Genomic DNA, 19,991 nt, shown 5'->3' with positions numbered 1-19,991 from the left:
CGGGGAGGAGCCGGCGGCTCCCGGGGACGTGGCGGTGTGGGACGGGGCGGAGCGGAGCGGCCGCACCTGGGCGCCGGTGCGGCGAGCGCTGCCTCGAGCCCTCCGCCAAACTTGGGGGAGCGGGAGTTCGGGGAGCACGCGGAGCGGCGGCGTGCCCCGGGGCTGGGGGCGGCACGAAGAGCGGCGCGAGGGGCTGCTGCCAGCTGCTAGTGGTTCGCTAGGGAATAAAACTTCTTAGAGGAAAAAATTGTAACCGGTCGCTGTTTGACCTAAATCCTTTTGCTTGAGTTGTTGGCCGGGTGTCCGCGTGTCTGGAAACGGAGCTGTTTTACGCGAGGCCCAGCGCCTTCAGAGTTGTTTTGTTCTGGGGCAGGTCTGCAGGTTGTTCTCACCTGAAGTGAGAAAAAAGCTGAAGTTTCCATATGTAGTGCTCCTAAGGTGATTATCAGCATTCCTAATCAAAGCAACCAGGGCTGCCTGTGTCCTGTCTGAAGGGTACTGGGTAGGTTTGCCGTGCTCTTTTTGCAGCCTTCACAACACTTATTTTTTTCAGTGTTAAATTTATATGTTAAGTTTTTATTCTGTGTCCCCGGCTTCCTGTTTGCAGAGGATCGTGGTGTTGAGTTGTGTGTATGCAAAACTACATTTGATTCTAATGTAACTGTCCTGTGCTTGACTCAGGCTTAAAATAGGTTTTGTTTTGGTGGAAAAGAGCTGGTCTCATCATTTCCTACAGAAATTAAGTGCGCTTTGTCATAACGTGTCATATCTTGGCAATTTATTAACTTTACAAATTAAATACTTTAGGACTTTATGCATTTGAAATAAGCTCTGTGCGATTGCCAAAATTGACCGTAGCGTGCAATTCTATTTCTGTAACTATTTCTCCGCAGCAGCAGAGTGCATGATAACTTTCCTGGTGTTTCACCTCCAGTGATCCTCTGCTCTGCCCTGGAGGAAACACCTTTCAGAAGCAATCCGGAATTCCTCTTTGCTTGCCATATAAGGCTGAGAGAAAGGGTTCAGCTATTAGTAGTAATATCTACCGTGTAGATACCTGCTTGTTAAAACTTGTGGTAGAATTTTTTTTTCTCAAGTTCCAAAGCAGCTGTTACGTTTATGATGAAAGTTTCAGTGCTATGGTCGGCTCAATTAAAGCAGAGGTCCAGTGATGATTTACTGTGCGTTATGCTGTTGGGAGAAATTTAGGCCTTTATCCATTGTGTGAAGTTGTACAAAGGACGCTAGTTCTGCAGCAAAATGTCGCTCGTGCCTGTCATTAGCTTTGTCAGATCATTCAAGATGGTTCTCGTGACTTTCTCTCCACTAACTCACCAATCTCACAGGCTGTTGTTTTGTTGAACAAAACTCAGGGGGAAGGCTTAGTCACTTCATTTGTATTTGCGGGCTTTGTGTTTTTCTGGCCTGGCTTGTCTCTTTTCTGCTCCTCTTGGTTCATTTGAATGTGATCACATAACTCAGCATGCCAGAGTGAAAGAAGACTTAAGTGAGTTCGGTGTCCGCAGAGTATTTGCATTTTAAAATACTGCTGGGCAGGTCGGTGTTCTGTAGTGTTTGCTGGTCATTTGGGTATGTGGAGTGTGCCATCACAGAAAACAGATGTGAAAGACGCATTGAGAAGTCCCCTTATCTTTCCCTGTTACCTGCCTCATGAGGCTGCCTGGTATCCTGAATAGTTTCAGTCACCAGAGGGTCAGGTACCCCACTTCAGTATGCTTCTGAATGAGTTGTTGATAACATGTGCCTCTGACAGGGTGGGTACTCATGTGCTGGATTGCACTTTGCTTCCACCCTAGCTGCAGTTTCTCGTATTCTACAGAAATGTAAAGGAGTCATTTGGCTTCAGAATGTTCTCTAGCATTACAGTTTTGTTAGCTCACGTTTTGCTCGATGACAAAGGTTCGGTGGCAAAAGTTTTTGAGAGTAATAGCAGAAAGTAACTGTTCCATCAGGTAGCACGTTTGCTTGCACATAGTAGCTGTGAGATTTTATACACAGGCTTTTAAGGTGGAACAAAATCCTGTTAAAATCTAATCCATAATGTGGATGTCACCTTGCCCTGCTAGCAGTGGGTGAGGGTGAAAACTTAAGCCATGCTCTTTGTGACTGGGGAGGAGCTGAGGCAAAAGGTATATAGGAAGGTATACAGTGTGATGTTATGGTAGTGTTGTGCCCGTAACAGTGTACAAAGTACACCTAGGTGATATTTGATTTTTGTTTATCAGACTGAGGTGATAACTGCTGCATGTATGAAAAACCTATGCAGGTTTACTTTGCACAATCCCTTAAAATACCTATATGTGCTCACTTTAATTACTTACACCTTCAATTTTTTCTCTGCCACAACTCTGAAAATAGGGCCAATAAGATAGCATTGTCGTGAGGGAGAGTCAGCATTTAGGATACTCTAGTATTGCTGCACAAATAAGTCTTAGTGCTTAAAAATATAACTTGAAACCAGAATTTAAGGAGCATATTAATGTCCATCTTGAAAATTCATTACAAGTGAATGGCAGCTAACTTGCAGTAAAGAGGAGGAGAAATTAATAAAAATACTAAAGCATAACTGATCTAATTGGCAAGCGTGACTGAGGTATTTGCAGTGGAGGAAAGTAAATCTGATTTTGTGAAACATTTAAGCAGATAACAATCTGGCAACAGTTTTGTTCGCCTGTGGAATCACCATTATAAATCCAAACAGAACCTAGAAAGAAAGTTAAGGGTGAGCAACAAGATCCACAGCTTCTAACATGTGGCCGAAGAAATTTAATTGAGTACAGTGCAGTCTAATGGACTTAGTGTTTGGGTAATTATTTGGATGCAGTGATTGGTCCCTCATAACCAAAAATTTGGGGTTATTAGACAGTTGTCAAAAAATTGTATGAGTATTTATTCATGGAGTTTGAGACTTGCTTGAAAAAGGAGAGCTACTGTGTTCAAGAATGCATTTCTTTGCTTTGCTGATGGACTAACCTGTTCCTTTTTCACTAACTAACTGGGATAGTCTTCTCTTCTGTCGTTTAAAATGCACTGGAAACAAGAAGCTGTACTGATTTTTTTTTTTATTTTTTTTTCCCCCTTTTAAACTTATTCGGAGTACTTTTACTGAATGGTTCCAGGTACACTCTTCTGTAAACAGAAGTGTGCCAAGTCACAGATCTGCTTTGGGTTGTTAAGCCAGTCATTTCACAGCTAGTGAAGCTCAGGGTCCTATGGATTGGCATGATGCCATTTTACCATGGCAAAACCCGATGATGTGTATGTTACAACACCTAACCAAGCTTTTCAAGTCTCCTGTTTTTCTCTACTTTGTTAAGTTGCAAACTTGGTGCATCTGATAGCATAGCAGTCTCAGGAAATTGAAGTTTGCAGGCTGCTGAACTGTTACAGTGTGGGTCGTAGCAATATCCTCTTCCCTCTTATGTCCCACAGGCTACTTCATCACTGGTTTGATGTGAAAGTAGATGATCCGCACATGAAATACAATCCTTGAATTATACACTAACATAATGAATGGTAATGCATTGTCCCTTTGGGTGTTCATGGGGTAGATACTCTCTTAGTGCCATCAGCTCTCAAGCTACCGAGAAGTTGTCTTCTCTTTATCTGTGCTACCTTTTGGCAGACTTAACTGAGCTGTGTGTAGGGGAACAAAGACATCTGGGAGACAATGAAGGAAAAGAACAGGATCGGTTGTCTTTGTAGATCCTAATGTAACTAATTTAATAAAGTATTTCTGAACCAAGTTGAAGTAAGTATTAAGGTTTGCCTATTATAAAATCTGCCTGTAAGATAGGAAGGGAAGTTGTGGCTGTAGTTACCTGATCACAGTCTCTCTGTTGAAACAGCCAGCATGTGGGTACTAATTGTAGTGCTGGTTTCTCTCAAGTGCACTGAGATCGCTAGCTTCTTTCTCACAGGGCACTGAATGATCATTAAATGCTAATGACTTTTGATTACTGTTGACCTCGGTCAATTTAGAGTTAGTGACCTAGAGATGAAAACCACTGTATCTCATTACCAATTTCCCGAGCTATCTGATCTTTCCTTTGTAGGTCAGATTTGATAAGAGGCAGAATAGAATTAAAGTTGACCTCTGTCTTGGAAAAGGGGTTGAATGCTTTCAGGTTTGCAATATTGTGCTTAGAAGCAGCAACAACAACAACAAAAGGAAGCAGCTACTAGGAAGAAACTTATCTTTTTGACCCCATGGATTCTAAAGAGCAAAACTTATCACTTCTAATAGGAAAAAAAAAAAAAAACAGCCTATCACCTGTAACCTGGTGTTGTAGGTTTTTGTAGTTGCAGGTTTTCTCATCTCAAGCATCCATTTATAATTCTTGTTCTTACTTTGAGCTATGAAGCAGCAAATGAATATTTATAGAATAAATTGCAAACTCTGCTCTGAGATGTTTTCTACCTGCAGTTCCCAAACTATGCGTGGGATGGTAAAATCATGTATTTCGTGTTGTGATGAAGCATTTCACTTAATTTCTTTCCATATGCACAGAAGAGAATGTGTCATAATTCACTGTTATTGTTCACTGTAGACTCTTTAAATGTATGGGTTTTTTTATACAGTTGTGGTTTCTATAGACTGCCATTCATACAGCATAATGAAAATGCGTAATAAATTTAAATATTTTTTCTTACTTTAATATGCTTACTTTAATAAGCTGCATTTACTTTTATCAAACTGAAAACAAAATTTCTAACTTTAAAAGCAAAACTCCACAGTGAAAAAAAGAAGTCTTTTGGAGTTATTTTAGTATGTTTGGGGAAGAAATAGTCAGTTACTGAAGCTCTCACTGTGGTTAAATCGTAGAGGAGAAGCAGCTAAGGAAGAACATAATGAAAAATGACAGGAGGAGATGTTGCACTTGGTTTGAGCCAGGCCTAAATTGGTGAGCCAGCCGAAATACGCGTGCAGGGAAGGAGGATGTTTCTGATGAAATAAATATGGGGATAAATGTTATTCTTATATACTGTGTTTTGATTTGATTGCTTTGTCTCAAACATGACATTGCTGTAAAAACTGAAAGGGGGCAGTGAAAATGTCTGCAGGTAGAAAAAAGGCATATTAAAAAGATGAAGGTTGTCTTGGTAGGGAGGTCAATAAGAAATGTTGTGCAGCGATGTGGCCCATATGCTAGCAAATAATACAAGAATGTGAAAATAAAAGGCAATTTTATTCTCTGTTCTTCTATTTTATAAAAGTTTGTATTTAGCTGTTGGCTGGGATGCTCAGAACTCCCTGCATTTTGTTTCCTTTCAAGCACTAAGAGCATTTATGGGGGGGGGAAGTAAAAACATCTTTGTGGGTAAAATTATTCTGAGGATTTTAATCTTCATACTTTAAAACATAAGATTATCAGTAAGCAGAGTTGGGAAGAATATTTGTAAACAAGCATTTTGCTTGTTTAGCTTCTAGCGTTGGTGCAAGATGCAATTCTACAGTGATGCTATTCTGAGAATGAAATGCTCTATATTTTCTTTTTACCATGTATTCAAACTTCTTTGATAGCCGTCACAATGTTACCCATCTTTGTCCCTGCTTGTAGTCGTATTTTTTTTCCAAGGGAATACTCACTGAGTGAGACTTAGGGACCAACTTTTTGGTGCAACAGACAGAAACAGTTACAGTCCTGGTTTGTTTCAGTGCTGACTATCAGAAACTTGAGAGAGCGAGGCCGCTGGAAGTTTCTGTCAACTCTAACGTGCTTTTTTACTTGAGGAAATCAAGAATAGAGCTGTCAGTCCCATTTCCAAGTGAGCATTTTTACACAGAAGGGTTGGGGTGGGGTGGATTCTTCCAAGTGACTAAATAATTCATAAATAGTTAAACAGTGTTAAGCTCCTCAGCTGTGTGGGTTGGGTTTCTTGGTTTTATTGTTTGCTTTTTTGCTCTTTGGACTCGTACACATCGTTTTCTAATTAGTATTTAGAGTGAGCTTAAAAGCAATGTGAAGTAGCAGCAGACAGGTAGATCTGTTAAATATTGAGTTTGTATTTATTTTGGTTAATAGAGATGTACCATCTGAAACTTGCTTCATTGGGGAATCCAGAATCTAAACAAAGAATTTTAATAATGCATAGGTATAATAACAACCAAGGAAAAGACTTGGCAACTTTACAGAGAAAGAAATATATGCATTTTTGTTTTGCCGAGTTGGAATTTGTTTCACAGCTCAGAATCTGCACCAGCCTGCTGGGAATTGAGATGAAGTCTTGGTTTTTAGGGAAAATGTCCACTTCATGTTTCTACATGAAGAACAGAGCTCTAAATATGAGATAGAGGAAAAGCACAACCAATGGAAGAAAAAAATGGAAAATTTGGGGTACGCTTGCTATTGCAGAAGGAAGGAGTGATGTAATATGAGGAAGAGTGCTCCCATCAACCCTGGAAATTCAATGATTTCTCAACTGTGAGTTACCTTTAGCAAGGCGTAAATATATATGTTATAGCACCTAGCACTGTGTGCAGTGTGATTCCTGTGACAACCTTCCCAATGGTTTCACGGCATGTTGTGGTCTTAAAGGATAATTAGAACTGGGAATGTAGATATATTACATGCATTTGGATTTAAACTGTAAAATTAATAATCCTTTTTGGTTTTGATGGTTTGTTTTTTAAACTTTTTTAGCCAGGAGCTGATTTCCAAGGGCTTGTAACTTGCCCCGTATCTTATGAAAGTAGGTGAAAATGGATGCATAGTAGCTCAGCCTCACAATGTAGCCTTTTGCTAAATTCCTCACATCTGACATATAGAATTTTCATTAGGCTTGTGTTAAGATTTAAGCATGGAATTTCCTCCACCCTTTAACTTAATACTTCTGGTTTCATTACTTTGCTTGCAAGCTAATGTTGGTGTCTCTGAAGAATTATATTTCATTTCTTTCTAAGTCAAGTTTATAAAGTTCCTTTCTGTTAATATATAATTAGTGAAGAAAAATGAAAATTGCTGGAGAAAATGAGGAACACATCGTAACAAGCTTTCGGAAATGGATAGAGCTTTGAGTGAGAGGTGGTCAGTTTCCTTGATCCTCTCAGCAGAGACAGACTGCTTTGAACTTGAGGTTTTGACTTGGCTTTCAACAGGGCACACATCTGAGCGTGCTTCTACTGATGGCAAACAGCTGGAGAGTCATTAACAGTATGCATATATTAAAAAAAGAAAACTGCTTTATAGGAAAATAGATGGAAGTTGCCGCTAAAACTGGAAGAATAGTGAGTGCAAGAAGCAGGGATTCTTTCTGTGCTTTTCTTTTTCCACTTCACTTGAGACTAAGAACTGATACGTGACGCTTTGTTTTGGAGCTAATAAAGTTCAGTGGAAGGTGATATGAAGCCTGTTAAGAGGGTCATAACTTTTTAGTAGGAACTTCTGGGGTCTCTTGTGGAATCATCAGTACTTTTCCAGTTGTAGCAGACCAGATTTTGATGGGTGGCTTAGGAAATGACAAAGATGACTGTTAGGCTTTTTATCAACGGGTGTGAAGTTTGATCTTTGGCTACAAGGGGTCTGACTGGCTTTTGGATTTGGCAGAACATACTTCAGCCACAGCTTTCCCTCTCCTCCTTCCCCAAGAGAGCACATGTTTTCCATTGTGTTTTTTGGAAGTTGAAGGTATGGTTGATTCCTGCTGGTTTACATTTACTAGTAGTCTTTCCTAGGCTGACTTAACCAGTGGCTCTGTTGTTCCCTTTCTCTTCTGTAGCATCCTGGTAATTTTATCTGCTTCGGGTATAATCTTTGGGCTTCCATGGGCTGAACTGTTTGTGGGGACCTTGCTTCTTTTATTCTATGGGATTAGGTAAAATGGATTTATGGAATGGAAATGAGATCTCCCATATGAATCTCCTAACCTCGGCTATCTTTCTCCTGCCAATCACGGTGATGAAAACTAGATTTTCTGATGTGTGGCTCTTCTGTATCTTTACACTTTATCCCCTGTGGAATGGCAAACAGGTTGTTATTGTAACTGGAAGAGATGGAAGTTTACCTAAGGAGGGGGAAAAACACTTGCACAAATCCAAGAATACTTTGTATTTCCATTATACATTCTTTGCTGTGAGCAATTGTAAACATCCCATGTGTGGGATGAGTTTCTTTTCCTTTACCCCTTCTTTTACCTTCACAATTCAACATGACAAACATGGTTAGTTTCTGTCCCAAATGAACCTGTCACAGATCAAAAAGAAAAACAAGTGAGAGAGTAAAAAATGGAAAGAAAAGCTTGCTAGGAAATATTTCTTTGGAAACTGCATAACCTGCCTCTCCATCTATTTAGGAACATGTCTGTACTTCTCAGCCACACCAGGTATAACCCAGCATTTTCTTTTAAATTACCGGACAGAGGAGATAGATGCGTGTCTGGAAATAATATCTTATCAAACCACTGCAGCCAAATCTTGTGATGGCCACTGCCAGTGTTTTTACTGAGTGCTTAATGTGGAGTTATCTCTCAAGGAGACCTAATAATCTTTGCAGTAGCTACACTTAGGCTTTACATTTCTGAGATTGCTTGAGCCACAGCTATAGCTCTGTAACACAATTGCAATGTTTTTTCAGTAAATAGCCTGAGTAGCATCTCTGTGCTTCAGTTTAAGTCAGTGGCAGACTCTGACAGGGATTCCTGCAAGGTCAACTGTTTGTCCACCAGCCTTCGGTGAATTTTTTATTTCTGTGTTGTGCTCTCGTCCAGCAAAATTAATTAATGGCTGAAGTTGCTTGAAGAGCAAAGGGGATTTTTTTCTTTAGAATTTGAAAATAATTGTGAAATGATGCTTGAATTGTCAACACATCCAGTGTTTTAAGGTGGGAAATGTTGACACGTAATACTTTTATTATGCTTTGCCTTTTATTTTTAATGCTCTTGACCTTCTACTAAGGAAATCTGATCTAAATTTAATTCTAGGTAAACTAACAACTGAAAAAATAGTTTTTTTTTAATTTAAATGACTTCATTGGCGTATCTTATATTTATTTCAGAAAGTATTTGTTAATAAAATCAGAATATGTTTGCTTCTTAAGAAATACTTTCTGCCTGTGATTCATAAATTGGTCAGACTAGCGTTGAACGCTTAGAAACGTTGATTAAGTGTATTCACTCCGATTTGCTTTAATCTGATTGCACATGTAGAAGTTCTCTTCTGATGTGATGCAGCCACGTCTTACATAAACTGGCCTAATTAATGCTACTTAGTCATTTGGGACCACTGTCAAAAGCTATTACATTGTCTAGAAACATAAGGAGTTAAAGCTAAAGCTGTGACCTCATCTCTATTCATGTTACACTGGAGTAGAAACTGCACGGAAGGGAATTGTTTAACTGTGTCGCTGTCTCTGCTACTGCTGATCTGCTTTCATTTGGTTCCGATATATATAGTGTGCTGTTTCTGAACAACTGCCACAGTAGGGATTTGTGGGACTACTAGATGTGTATGAAGTCATGCTAATACGAATTGCATGTGGAAATAGCTCCTACAGAAACATTTGGGCTCAGAGATGTCTCTCTACCTGATTTCCAGATTTTATCCCTTCTCCTGTGAAATCCAGGCAGCATCAAAGAGAGCTAAAACACACGGGTTTTTAGCCAGTCATGCGCTTATGTAACTGTGTGTGCAGTTTCCTTTCTTACTTAGCACTGCGTGCTAAATGAGGAGTGCAACTGCTGTCGCTTTAATGTTGGAGCCGCGTACGTTACAATAGGTGTCACTGTGTGGCTGAGTCCAATCGTTATCAGTGACTTCAGCTATTGGCTCTGGATGCTGGCTGACTCCATCTGCAGGGCTGGAATATCTAGTCGCTTTGGATCCGTTCATCACACAAGTTGAGCTCGCTGAGCGAGCGAGCAGCGCTACGGCACGTCTTGCTAGCCTCGGTCGGGAGGCTGCTGCTACAGCCGCGCGTGTGCCTCTGCGCTGGGTGTGCTGCTTTCCAGTGGTTCACAGTCAGGAGATCTGGGAAGAAATAAAACTGGCAGAAATGATGGGGATGTATTTAACAATTCAAGTACTGGATCAAACTTAAAGCCGGTTTCTTACTCGGAATGCTGGAAAGGTCACCTTGTCTTGCTGGAAGAGAAACTCTCTCCTCTGCTGCTCTGTGTTTAACAGCTTACACGTGCATTTTTTAATGGTCTTAGCTAGTCAGGTTATCTAGCTATACAGACAAGTATACTCATGGTAGATGAGAAAGGAAAGAACATGAAATGTCTCACCTTTTTCTTGATGCTTCCAGAGACGGTCAAGAACAGGTCCAAGAAGAGCTCTAAGAAGGGAAACAGCAACAGCAGCAGCAGCAAATTGCCTCCAGTTTGCTATGAAATCATTACCTTGAAGACCAAAAAGAAGAAGAAGATGGCTGCTGATATTTTTCCCCGAAAGAAACCAGCCAACACTAATACAACTGCTGTCCAGCAGTACCACCAGCAAAATCTCAATAACAACAACACTATTCCAGCGCCGAACTGGCAAGGACTTTATCCGACCATCAGAGAGAGGTAAGTTCAGGAAAGTTTATTTTTGTTCTTTGAATAGAGTCGTGAAAAGTAGCAAAATGTTCACAATGTATACTTTTAGCTATCCATTTATTCACTGAGTAAAAACAGTTCTTTTTCTTGGTGAGTGCAGAAGAAAGTATTCTGGTAATGGAAAATATTTTAGTATCTGTTTTCCTTACAGTGCAGCTGTTTGAATAATAAAAAATGTAAATAAGAATGTTACTGGCTGCAAGCAACGGTGTTGCTTGCAGATGTTAGTAGAGATTTGACTGATTTCCACTTTTTGAAAAGTTTTTGTAATTTTTTTATACCCCACCCCTCCAAGCTTTGCTTTTTCCCCATACACGATGTGTAATGTAGCTTGAAACAAAGTGTAACCTGTTTTTCATTCTACTAGTCTGTAACTTCAAAGTGTTCAGAAATCTGATTTCTTTGGTTTGCACAGATTTTCTGGGCACTATAAATTAACGTGTCAACTCTGTTTGTAGAAATGCAGTGATGTTCAACAACGACTTGATGGCAGATGTTCATTTTGTGGTCGGGCCACCAGGTGGGACCCAGCGGCTGCCAGGACATAAAGTAAGCAACAGCTGCATGATCCGCTTTTCTGGGGGGAGGGACAGCAGGAGAACTCCTGCTGTTACGCCAGGACGCAGCATGCAGGACTGGGCTCTTCTGGGGCAAGCATAATTCTATGCAATAAAAGACTACATGCAGTGCTGTCCCTTGCTTTTCTTTGTTTCTTGTATACTTGTATTGAGGCAGTCACTGCAAATTTAGGAATGCTGCTTGTGCTGTTGATTAATATTACTCTTGAGACTTTCTAGAAATAGTTAACTTGTGTAGTGGATATGAGCGTGTTCCAGTAGCTAATGCATATATGCCCTTGAGAGTAAAATGAAGCGGAAAATGTGTAATTCTGTTCTTAACTTTGACTTCATTTCTTACTGAAGTGCATCTAGTGCCTGTCAGTGTAGCCCAGTAGGCTCAGAGTAGCTCTCCCACATTGTTTTTGTTGGCAGCTCCTTCAGCTTAAAGCATGAAATAAGATTTCCCTTTCTCAACAGTATGTCCTGGCTGTTGGGAGCTCTGTATTCCATGCGATGTTCTACGGAGAACTTGCTGAGGACAAAGATGAAATCCGTATACCAGATGTTGAGCCTGCTGCTTTTCTCGCAATGCTGAAGTAAGCATCGTTCATCTGCATTTTCTTCATGATGTACACATACTTTAACTATGACAGTACCAATATATTAGACTTGAGTATAAACAGAAAGAAAGCAGTTGCTTAAAATATTTCTTGTTTTGTGTTTTAAGTATTTCAAACTTTTACCTCGTTTTGGTCTCCCCTTCTTCTTCCAGGCACGCATATATTAGACTAACGCAGGCAGTTATAAATAATGACTTTGACAGCGGATCTTTGGGAGCATTGTATACTGTAATGCCTATTGATTTGATTTGTTGCCACACATGGTACACAAAGGAATGGAGTTACTAAAAAGAACTGTCAGCTGTAAAAGAAAAAAAAGAAAACAACTCACTACACAGGCATAGCAGAAAGTTAAAAAGAAAAAAAATCAGAATTGCTGTGTTTGTATGATGGCATAGTTACAACTGTTTTGTAAACTTGCTGTATATAGGTCTTGTCCTAGGGAAAAAAAAACACACCCTAAATACTGAATAGAGCTTCATAAAATTAATTTTCTCCTCATCTATCTTACTGGTGCATCTGGAAAGTGATAAAAAGGCAGTTTACTTGAATAGAATGGGTTTTACTCATTTTACTTTGACTGGAGGGGTGTGTGGGGGGGGGTCAGTTTACATGATTATTTATCTGTGTCTTTGATTTCTTCTTGCAAACTGCATAAGAAATGCTGCTGTTTCTAAGTGAACACAACAAATCAGTTTCCCTGCTGAGTTGTCCTTGAATGTATCTGTAAACTCTGTTTTTTAAAGAGAAATTCCCTATCACAGAACTGCTGTGCCTTTGAGGTCACTTTTTTTTTCTTCCCTTCAGCTTTAGTAACTACCATTACATCTGATAAAGAGCATACATTAGTACCTGATTGTAATCCCTTTAATATGCCGCAGATTTTATTGCGTGTAATGATGTAATCACTAGCTACTTATTGTATTCCATAGATTCTTTTGACTTGCCTGTGATTACAGAGTGATTTCTTTTTTTTTTTCCTTTATATCCAACTCTGTCTGTTCCTCTGCCGACACGTAGAGTTCGCGTAGAGGTTTTTATAGGTTATTGTGAACATCAGAATTGTGCAAGTATCAATAACTGCAACAAAAAGCTGAGGTTACGCAGCTATTCTATAGAGCTGGAATGTAAAGACAGAAGGTTATGTCAGCGCTGCGTTGCAGATCCCTGCTTTGGGCCTCTCTGGTTTTGCAGGTGTTTTATGCAGGGCTCTGACTTGTGCTTTGCTTTCATGTAGAATTTTACAAGGCACAAATACAAGATACTTGGATACCCCTCCCCCTTTTTGAACAGCAAATCCTATATCACTGTGTCTGAATGTGACATGCCAAGTAAAAACTGAGTGCTTTTTGAATTTATCAGTGTCATGAAGAAATATATTCAGAGTGCAAACCTAGAGATGAGAATATCGGTGCTGATAGATAGGTCTTGACAAATTATTTAGCCCATGGCAATTTAGGAAAGTATCTTGGAAAGCGTGACCAGAACCCTGGAATTCTTCACCCTCTAAGCTTGTATTTTAAAAAGCAGAAGATGACACAAACTTTTTGTGTTCATTGCGGATGTTGAGCTAACCTTCCCAGTGCTCATTTCTGCTGCTGCAGTGTTCCTGAGCCCGCAGAGTGCACCAGTGTCTGCAAACGCTGGAGCTGCCTGCAGCTGTGACTGTGCAGGGATGGGGAAGGGATGTTGCTCAGCAGTGCAGCGTTCTCCTCATCGCATGATCCCGAGCATGTGCTGCACTAGGCGGAGCCTGGGGTGAGATGTGGCCCCTTCGCTCCTCTCTCCCCCCAGGAAATCTTCCCCATGAGTGCTGCTGCAAGTCGTGTGAGTGGTGGATGGCATAAAGCTCATGGCAAAGCTCATGATACTAATTCTAAAGAAGGAAAAGACTTTTTACCCATCCCAAAGCAGTCTTATCTCTTATATGGTGCTTTCCATGGTCGGGAGGGACTTGCAATGATCTTTGTAAGAAAATACAAAGTTACAAAATACACTGTTATTTTCATTCCTCGACAGTGAATTCTTCTAGCATAAATATTTTTTGTCATTAACTATATAGTATGCATAATTGGAGTGAAGATCTGATAAGGCGTTGCAAGATATAACTTAGGAAATAGCACATTGACTGATATGCATATATGAATTATTCTCCCAGTAAAATCAATTTGGCAATTTTCTATAGTTTTATAAATAGTCAGGAGGTTGTTAAAATTCATAATCCCACCATCACACTCGGTGTCTTTAGTGCATTATATCCTAATATTGACAGTTCAAGATTAAACTATGGTCTCTTGTTAACCCAGGATGAGTGTATTACTAAACCATCAAACTCCATGGTCTAGCAAATTCCCCTTTATAAGAATAGAGTGAAACTGGAATGTAGGTAATTGTCAACCAGCATCGAGGTGCACTGGCAGAGCGAGAAGTGTGGAATATTGCTGACAGCCGATCTGTGCTGTCTGTTGTAAATCAGTGATACTAGTTCTCCACTTTCATGAATATTAAACTAGCATCTTTTGTACTATTTCAATATAAAACAGATGTCATCATTCTCTTTGGTACTATCAGGCAAAGGGAAGTAATAGAAGGGAGAAAAGAGTTGAAGAGCAATGACGAGAATCATAAAACCAGATAAACTGACGCATTCAAAATGTTTTGGACAGTAAAATACCTAAGGCCTAAGCCTTTGTTGTTACAAATAGCCCAGTTGAAACCAAGTAATAAAGGTTTGGGTTGTTTTTGTTTTTGAAGTTTGTAGGAGTATTCTTTTTCTCCATAACTATTTTATTATATTGCTTGGGCTGCATCTGCTCTGAGCACAATTTGTTGGCATGACTTGGAGGATAGCACCCTACAGCTGCAAAAAAAAAAAAATACAGATAAAGACATTTACAACTACAATCATCTCAGTGTAGGTACTAATTCCCCTTTAGAAGCACATTCTGTTCTGCCAAAAATACATTGTGTTGGGAAACCTTCTAACTAGAACATTTTAATTACTCCAGGGTTGCGTAGAACTTCAGCTTCACTAGAGGAAGGTGCTTTTATCAAGCATAACCATCAAGACTTGCTTATCCCCGTGAAGAGTAAAATTGCATTTGGCATGGTTTTAACACATTGCATTCACCAGCTGCAAATGGGGCCCTGAAGCATGAGATATTAAAAAGAACAAACTGTACAATGCTTCATTTCTCCAAGTGATGAATCCTAGCGGTTTAGTCACAAATATAATTTCACCTTCATCTATTCCACAACACTACTGTGGTAGTAAAAAGCTTTTTTTTTTCTCTGTATGTGCTGACGCTGAAAGAAAACACCATATTAGTGCAGCTACGATGTTGTAAGCATTAATAAACCTGAAAATTAATTTTCTATGCCTTTTGTTTTTCTTATGTTTCATTGCCTTGTTTAAAAACTAACAAAAAAGAAACATCTGTAATTAAGAAGATGAGTAGCACCTGTTATACTTTAATAGTGTTTCTGTTCTGAGAGACTAGCTAGTTATTAGCAGTAAGCTCGTTTTCATTCCTGTATTGGTATATACCTCAATAAATCATCATTGGTCGCCATCTTGGGACAGTCAATCCAAGTACCATTTGTAACAGGTGTTCTAGACTGTTCAGATAGCCAAGTAAGTTAGCACTTGAGGAGCTACCTTCTGAGGACAATAGTCTATCATTAGTCAAAGCTAATGTACAGAAGGAAAACAGCTGAAGAGGTTGCATTCTTTGTAGACTTAACCATTTCTCCATACCCTGTGCCCCAAATGAGAAGTTTTTTTTTCACCTTAGTCTTAAGCATGTTCTCTTCCATGGTCTTACATGAGTGGTGATTTTAGCTTGTACTTTCCTTATGAATTTAATCAGTGTTCCCCAAAAGCACTACTTAGTTTTCCTGAGGAGCTACTTAAATATTCCTTCTTCGTAATTTTGAGATGCTGACAGATGATCCCTTTGCATTAAGCATGCTTGTTTCATTTCAGATACATATATTGTGATGAAATTGATTTGGCTGCAGATACTGTCCTGGCCACTCTTTATGCTGCCAAGAAGTACATCGTCCCTCATCTTGCCCGTGCCTGCGTCAACTTCCTAGAAACAAGTCTAAGTGCGAAGAACGCATGTGTGCTGCTTTCCCAAAGCTGCTTATTCGAGGAACCTGACCTGACCCAGCGCTGTTGGGAAGTGATTGATGCCCAAGCCGAGCTAGCTTTGAAGTCCGAGGGCTTCTGTGACATTGATTTTCAGACACTTGAAAGCATTCTCCGAAGGGAGACTCTGAATGCCAAAGAAATTGTTGTTTTCGAAGCAGCTCTGAATTGGGCCGAAGTGGAGTGTCAGCGACAGGAGCTAACTGCCACCATAGAGAATAAGCGCAAAGTCCTCGGAAAGGCTCTGTACTTGATACGTATCCCTACCATGGCACTCGACGACTTTGCAAACGGCGCTGCGCAGTCTGGGATTCTGACTCTCAACGAAACCAATGATATCTTCCTTTGGTATACGGCTGCCAAAAAGCCGGAGTTACAGTTTGTAAGCAAGCCCCGGAAAGGCCTTGTTCCTCAGCGGTGCCACCGTTTCCAGTCCTGTGCTTACCGCAGCAACCAGTGGCGTTACAGGGGCCGGTGCGACAGCATCCAGTTTGCTGTTGATAAGAGAGTGTTTATAGCTGGCTTTGGGCTATACGGCTCCAGCTGCGGATCAGCAGAATACAGTGCCAAGATTGAACTCAAACGACAAGGAGTTATCCTAGGCCAGAACTTGAGTAAATATTTCTCGGATGGTTCTAGTAACACTTTCCCCGTGTGGTTTGAATATCCGGTACAGATTGAGCCTGACACCTTCTACACAGCTAGCGTGATTCTGGATGGTAATGAACTCAGCTATTTTGGACAGGAAGGAATGACAGAAGTTCAGTGTGGGAAAGTGACTGTTCAGTTTCAGTGCTCTTCGGACAGTACAAATGGCACAGGGGTACAGGGAGGGCAAATTCCTGAACTCATATTTTATGCTTGAATGTGTGGAGACAAAGCATTTTTTCCTATGAAAAACCTGTCTAGTTCAGACCTACTGACGCTTAGCTTTTTATCTGCAGATACGTGATCAGTACAAGTTACTCATCACAAACGCTATAGGCGAGTTACTGGCTTGCAGTACTTGTAGCATCATTGGTGATGAAGTTTAAGTGTAATATTTAACTTTAAACTGGAGGCTCTCTTAAAAATAAGCAAGTTTTGAATGCTTAGTAAGAGAGGTACCTGTTTGCTGGTGATGCCAACCCTTGATTTGATGCACCTGTGAATCACCAGAGGATGCCCTTGTATCTCGTGGGTTCTAGAACTCCTTCCACTAAATGCTGTCATCTTTGATCGGTTTTCTCTTTTTCCATTTCCTGCTCTTTGCTTGTAACTATTTGGGGAGACGGGTAGAAAACAAGGAGCCTTGTTTTATAGCTCTCTTCTGTCTGCTCTTCAAACTGAAGAGATTTCAGTCAGCTGAGCTGATTTTGATCATGGAAGCTAACAGAAGTGCTTCAGTTTTAAACAGAAAAAGTATAGGTTTATACCATCATCCTCTGAGATTCTGCTGTGGCCAGCTGTTTGAGGAAGCTACGCAGAATGCTGACCACAATGCATGGACACGTTTACAGGGAGTGAGGATTTGGGCTTGGTAAGTGACCCTTAGAGTTCATATTCCAGGAATCACACCTAGAAGGCAAGGAACTACTTGCACATGTTCAGATTACATACGCAAGTTGAGACCTCGACTCTCTTGACCTAATTTTGCTACATTGAAGTTGATTTGCTATTTAAATTGCTTTTCTTCGAATCCTCACTAAATAAACAGGAGTTAATATCTAGTGTTTGATGTAGGACAGTTTTATGTTTTTCTTCTTTCTAAATGTTTTAGAAGCATGTTGTAGAGAAACAAAAGAATGTACTGGTCTCAGCTTAGACTTTTTTTTTTCTATAATATGAGAACTTAGAGAGAGACAAGATTCCCATCTGTGGTGATATTACAGTTAGTGTATATCATTAGATAAAAGTAAGGGGGATCTCTTACAACTGTTTATGCAGAATCTTCACTTTATCTGAGTCTTCTCTCAAGCTTCCTGTCGTATGTCCATCAACTCTGGAAAAGTATTAGGGTTCACAGCTCTATCTGGGAAGGAAATAAGTATAACTAACAGATGGAGGTACTATTTAAACACAAGAAAATCTTTCACCCTTGCATTGTGACGCTTCCATCTCAGAGGGACGCTATTGTAGTATAACTCATTTAAGCTCTGAAGTGGGTTCTTTTTTGTGTGTATGTTTTAACAAAATGAGAGGACCAAATGATTATTTAGACAGTCTGAAGATTAATATTATATCAATTCATTAATGTAGCACAACCCTAAATTGACTTGTCAGTTTTGTAATGAAAATCTTTTTCCCATATGATTTCTTATCAGTTTGACACTATTACTCTTAAGTGTTTCATGACAGTTGGAACCCTAGCCTCTGGCCATTGTTAAGTGCCAAAACATCTTTGCAGTGTCCAAAATATCATCTGAGATGAGAAAAACTGGAGAGTAGATTACAAATACTTTATGGCCAAAGCTCAGCTCTTTCCTCTAGGTAATAAAGGAGGGCCAAGTGAAAAACCACCCTACAAGATCTATGCCTTTCACCTATCTTACTGTCTAGTGTCTTATATACATTCATGCGTGTGTGTGTGGAAGCAACATTCCTTCTGAAATGTAAATACCCTCAAAATATGGTGATTTTTTTTTTTAACAGATGTACATAATCCAGACTTACTGAAATTTAAACAGAATGGTCCATGGAAAACTCACAGAAAGAGATTTTAAAACAGCCTCCAGTTAAATATATTTAGATGTGCAGCTTAAAATAAACAGGAATGTGTGGACTGGAGAAAGAATTCCTGAAGAGACTGCAAAAAGGAATCTAAGATTGTCTTGAGGTAATGGTCATCTGCCTGGAGAGAACATTTGAGCTGCAATTCCATTTATTTAAGTACACTGGGAAGCAGAGCAAGGCACTAATCAGCTGGCTAAAATTTCTTACAGCAAGTGGTTGACATGTAATAATTCGAGGTGAATATCAGATTGACAAGCTGCTTGCAGTAGCAAGTAGCATTCTGAGTTTGGGGAGGAAAAAAATGAGGTGCCTCAGCTGTTGGGACAAATCAGTACTGCACTGCTATAACTAAAGTGGTTCCCACTTCTAATTTTGTTGGGTTTTTTTTTTTTTGCTTGTCTGCAAATAAAGGTAAGCTGTCTGCGACATTGGCTGTATAGCTGTATAAAATTAGCTATTATTTAATTATTTTTATTTGCTGGTTTTATTAAATTGTTTTGACGAAGCAGGATGAAAGCTACCTCTAGCTTAATTCCTCTGAGTCCTTTCCAGGTTTTAGGAGCTGCTGCATGGAAAGTTTTTTTTTTAATGTGGATCAATAAACATAAGCACTCTGAAACAGCTTTTGAGCTTGATTGTGAGCCCTGCTTGATGCTGACAGGTGCTGCTGTATTGAGAAGGTGGCTAGTTGTAGTCCCTTTAGGATGTCCAGGCACTTAAGTAGGTGTCCACGTGTGGATTTGGTCAGTTTAGCAGTAGTATCTAAGCTTGAACACACTGATGTTTGCAAGCATCAGCTGTACCAACCTGGAGTGTAAGCATGTCAGTGGAGATAACTTTTGGTAGATTGTCTTCAACTGTATCTGGCCACCTTTGCTACTTATAGGTTTGATTTTTCTGGGTAGGGGAATCTGTGATAGAGAGTATAATGTAATATACTTTCTGCATATCTAAAGTAGTATTTAAGTAAACATTTTAATTTCTACATGCTTATTGCACTGAACTGATTTATTTGTTGTTGTTTGTTTTGTTTGGATTTGTTTTTTGTAATTAAATGCAGCTAACTTCAGGTAACAGCACCCGTCTGTGCTGGAGCAGTGTTGACTTTGGCAGGCTTACAGCATTATTTATAAAGGACAGATATATAAATATGAAGTACCTCATGTTGAATGTTATTGTACTGTATCTTCAATGTCACAGTGCAGATCTTGTTGGACTCATGAATGTGTATAATCGCATTAAACCTACGAATAAAAATGGTTCTTAAATGTTTGCTTCCTGCAGTACCTTTGAAGCATGAGCTGTGAAAGCTTTTACTTAGCTGTCTTCTAATGATTCCTATTGTACAGTTGTGTGCAGATATTTGTTGAGCTTATGTATTCAGAGATC

At 39.7% G+C, this 19,991-nt stretch overlaps 1 protein-coding gene across 4 annotated transcripts; it reads left to right on the top strand.

Moving 5' to 3' along the window:
• Positions 128–19,874, top strand: BTBD3 (BTB domain containing 3). 4 transcript variants are annotated; one of them, XM_021392198.1, is made up of 5 exons: positions 128–502; positions 10,266–10,527; positions 11,016–11,106; positions 11,595–11,713; positions 15,723–19,874. In XM_021392198.1, exons 2-5 carry the CDS (start codon positions 10,385–10,387, stop codon positions 16,753–16,755), a joined length of 1,386 nt encoding a protein of 461 aa, XP_021247873.1. In that variant the 5' UTR covers positions 128–502; positions 10,266–10,384; the 3' UTR covers positions 16,756–19,874. The 4 variants fall into 4 exon arrangements, 3 of the variants coding, with proteins under 3 accessions (XP_021247873.1, XP_021247872.1, XP_021247871.1); XM_021392197.1 differs by lacking the exon at positions 128–502 and having other exon boundaries at positions 559–10,527; positions 15,723–16,609; positions 18,522–19,874; XR_002437022.1 differs by lacking the exon at positions 128–502 and having other exon boundaries at positions 562–10,527; positions 15,723–17,409; positions 18,522–19,874.

Source organism: Numida meleagris, chromosome 3, assembly GCF_002078875.1.
Source record: "Numida meleagris isolate 19003 breed g44 Domestic line chromosome 3, NumMel1.0, whole genome shotgun sequence".
Classification (NCBI taxonomy): Eukaryota; Metazoa; Chordata; class Aves; order Galliformes; family Numididae; genus Numida; species Numida meleagris.
The sequence above is the reverse complement of the archived record's forward strand: the minus strand, read 5'-3'. Positions and strand labels throughout refer to the sequence as shown.

Excerpts from the sequence above, each read along its gene's own strand:
- BTBD3 (XM_021392196.1), top strand. The coding sequence starts at position 10,208 with ATGGTAGATGAGAAAGGAAAGAACATGAAATGTCTCACCTTTTTCTTG. Across the intron at positions 10,528-11,015 it reads TATCCGACCATCAGAGAGAG|AAATGCAGTGATGTTCAACA; the intron begins GTAAGTTCAGGA and ends CTCTGTTTGTAG. Across the intron at positions 11,107-11,594 it reads AGCGGCTGCCAGGACATAAA|TATGTCCTGGCTGTTGGGAG; the intron begins GTAAGCAACAGC and ends CTTTCTCAACAG.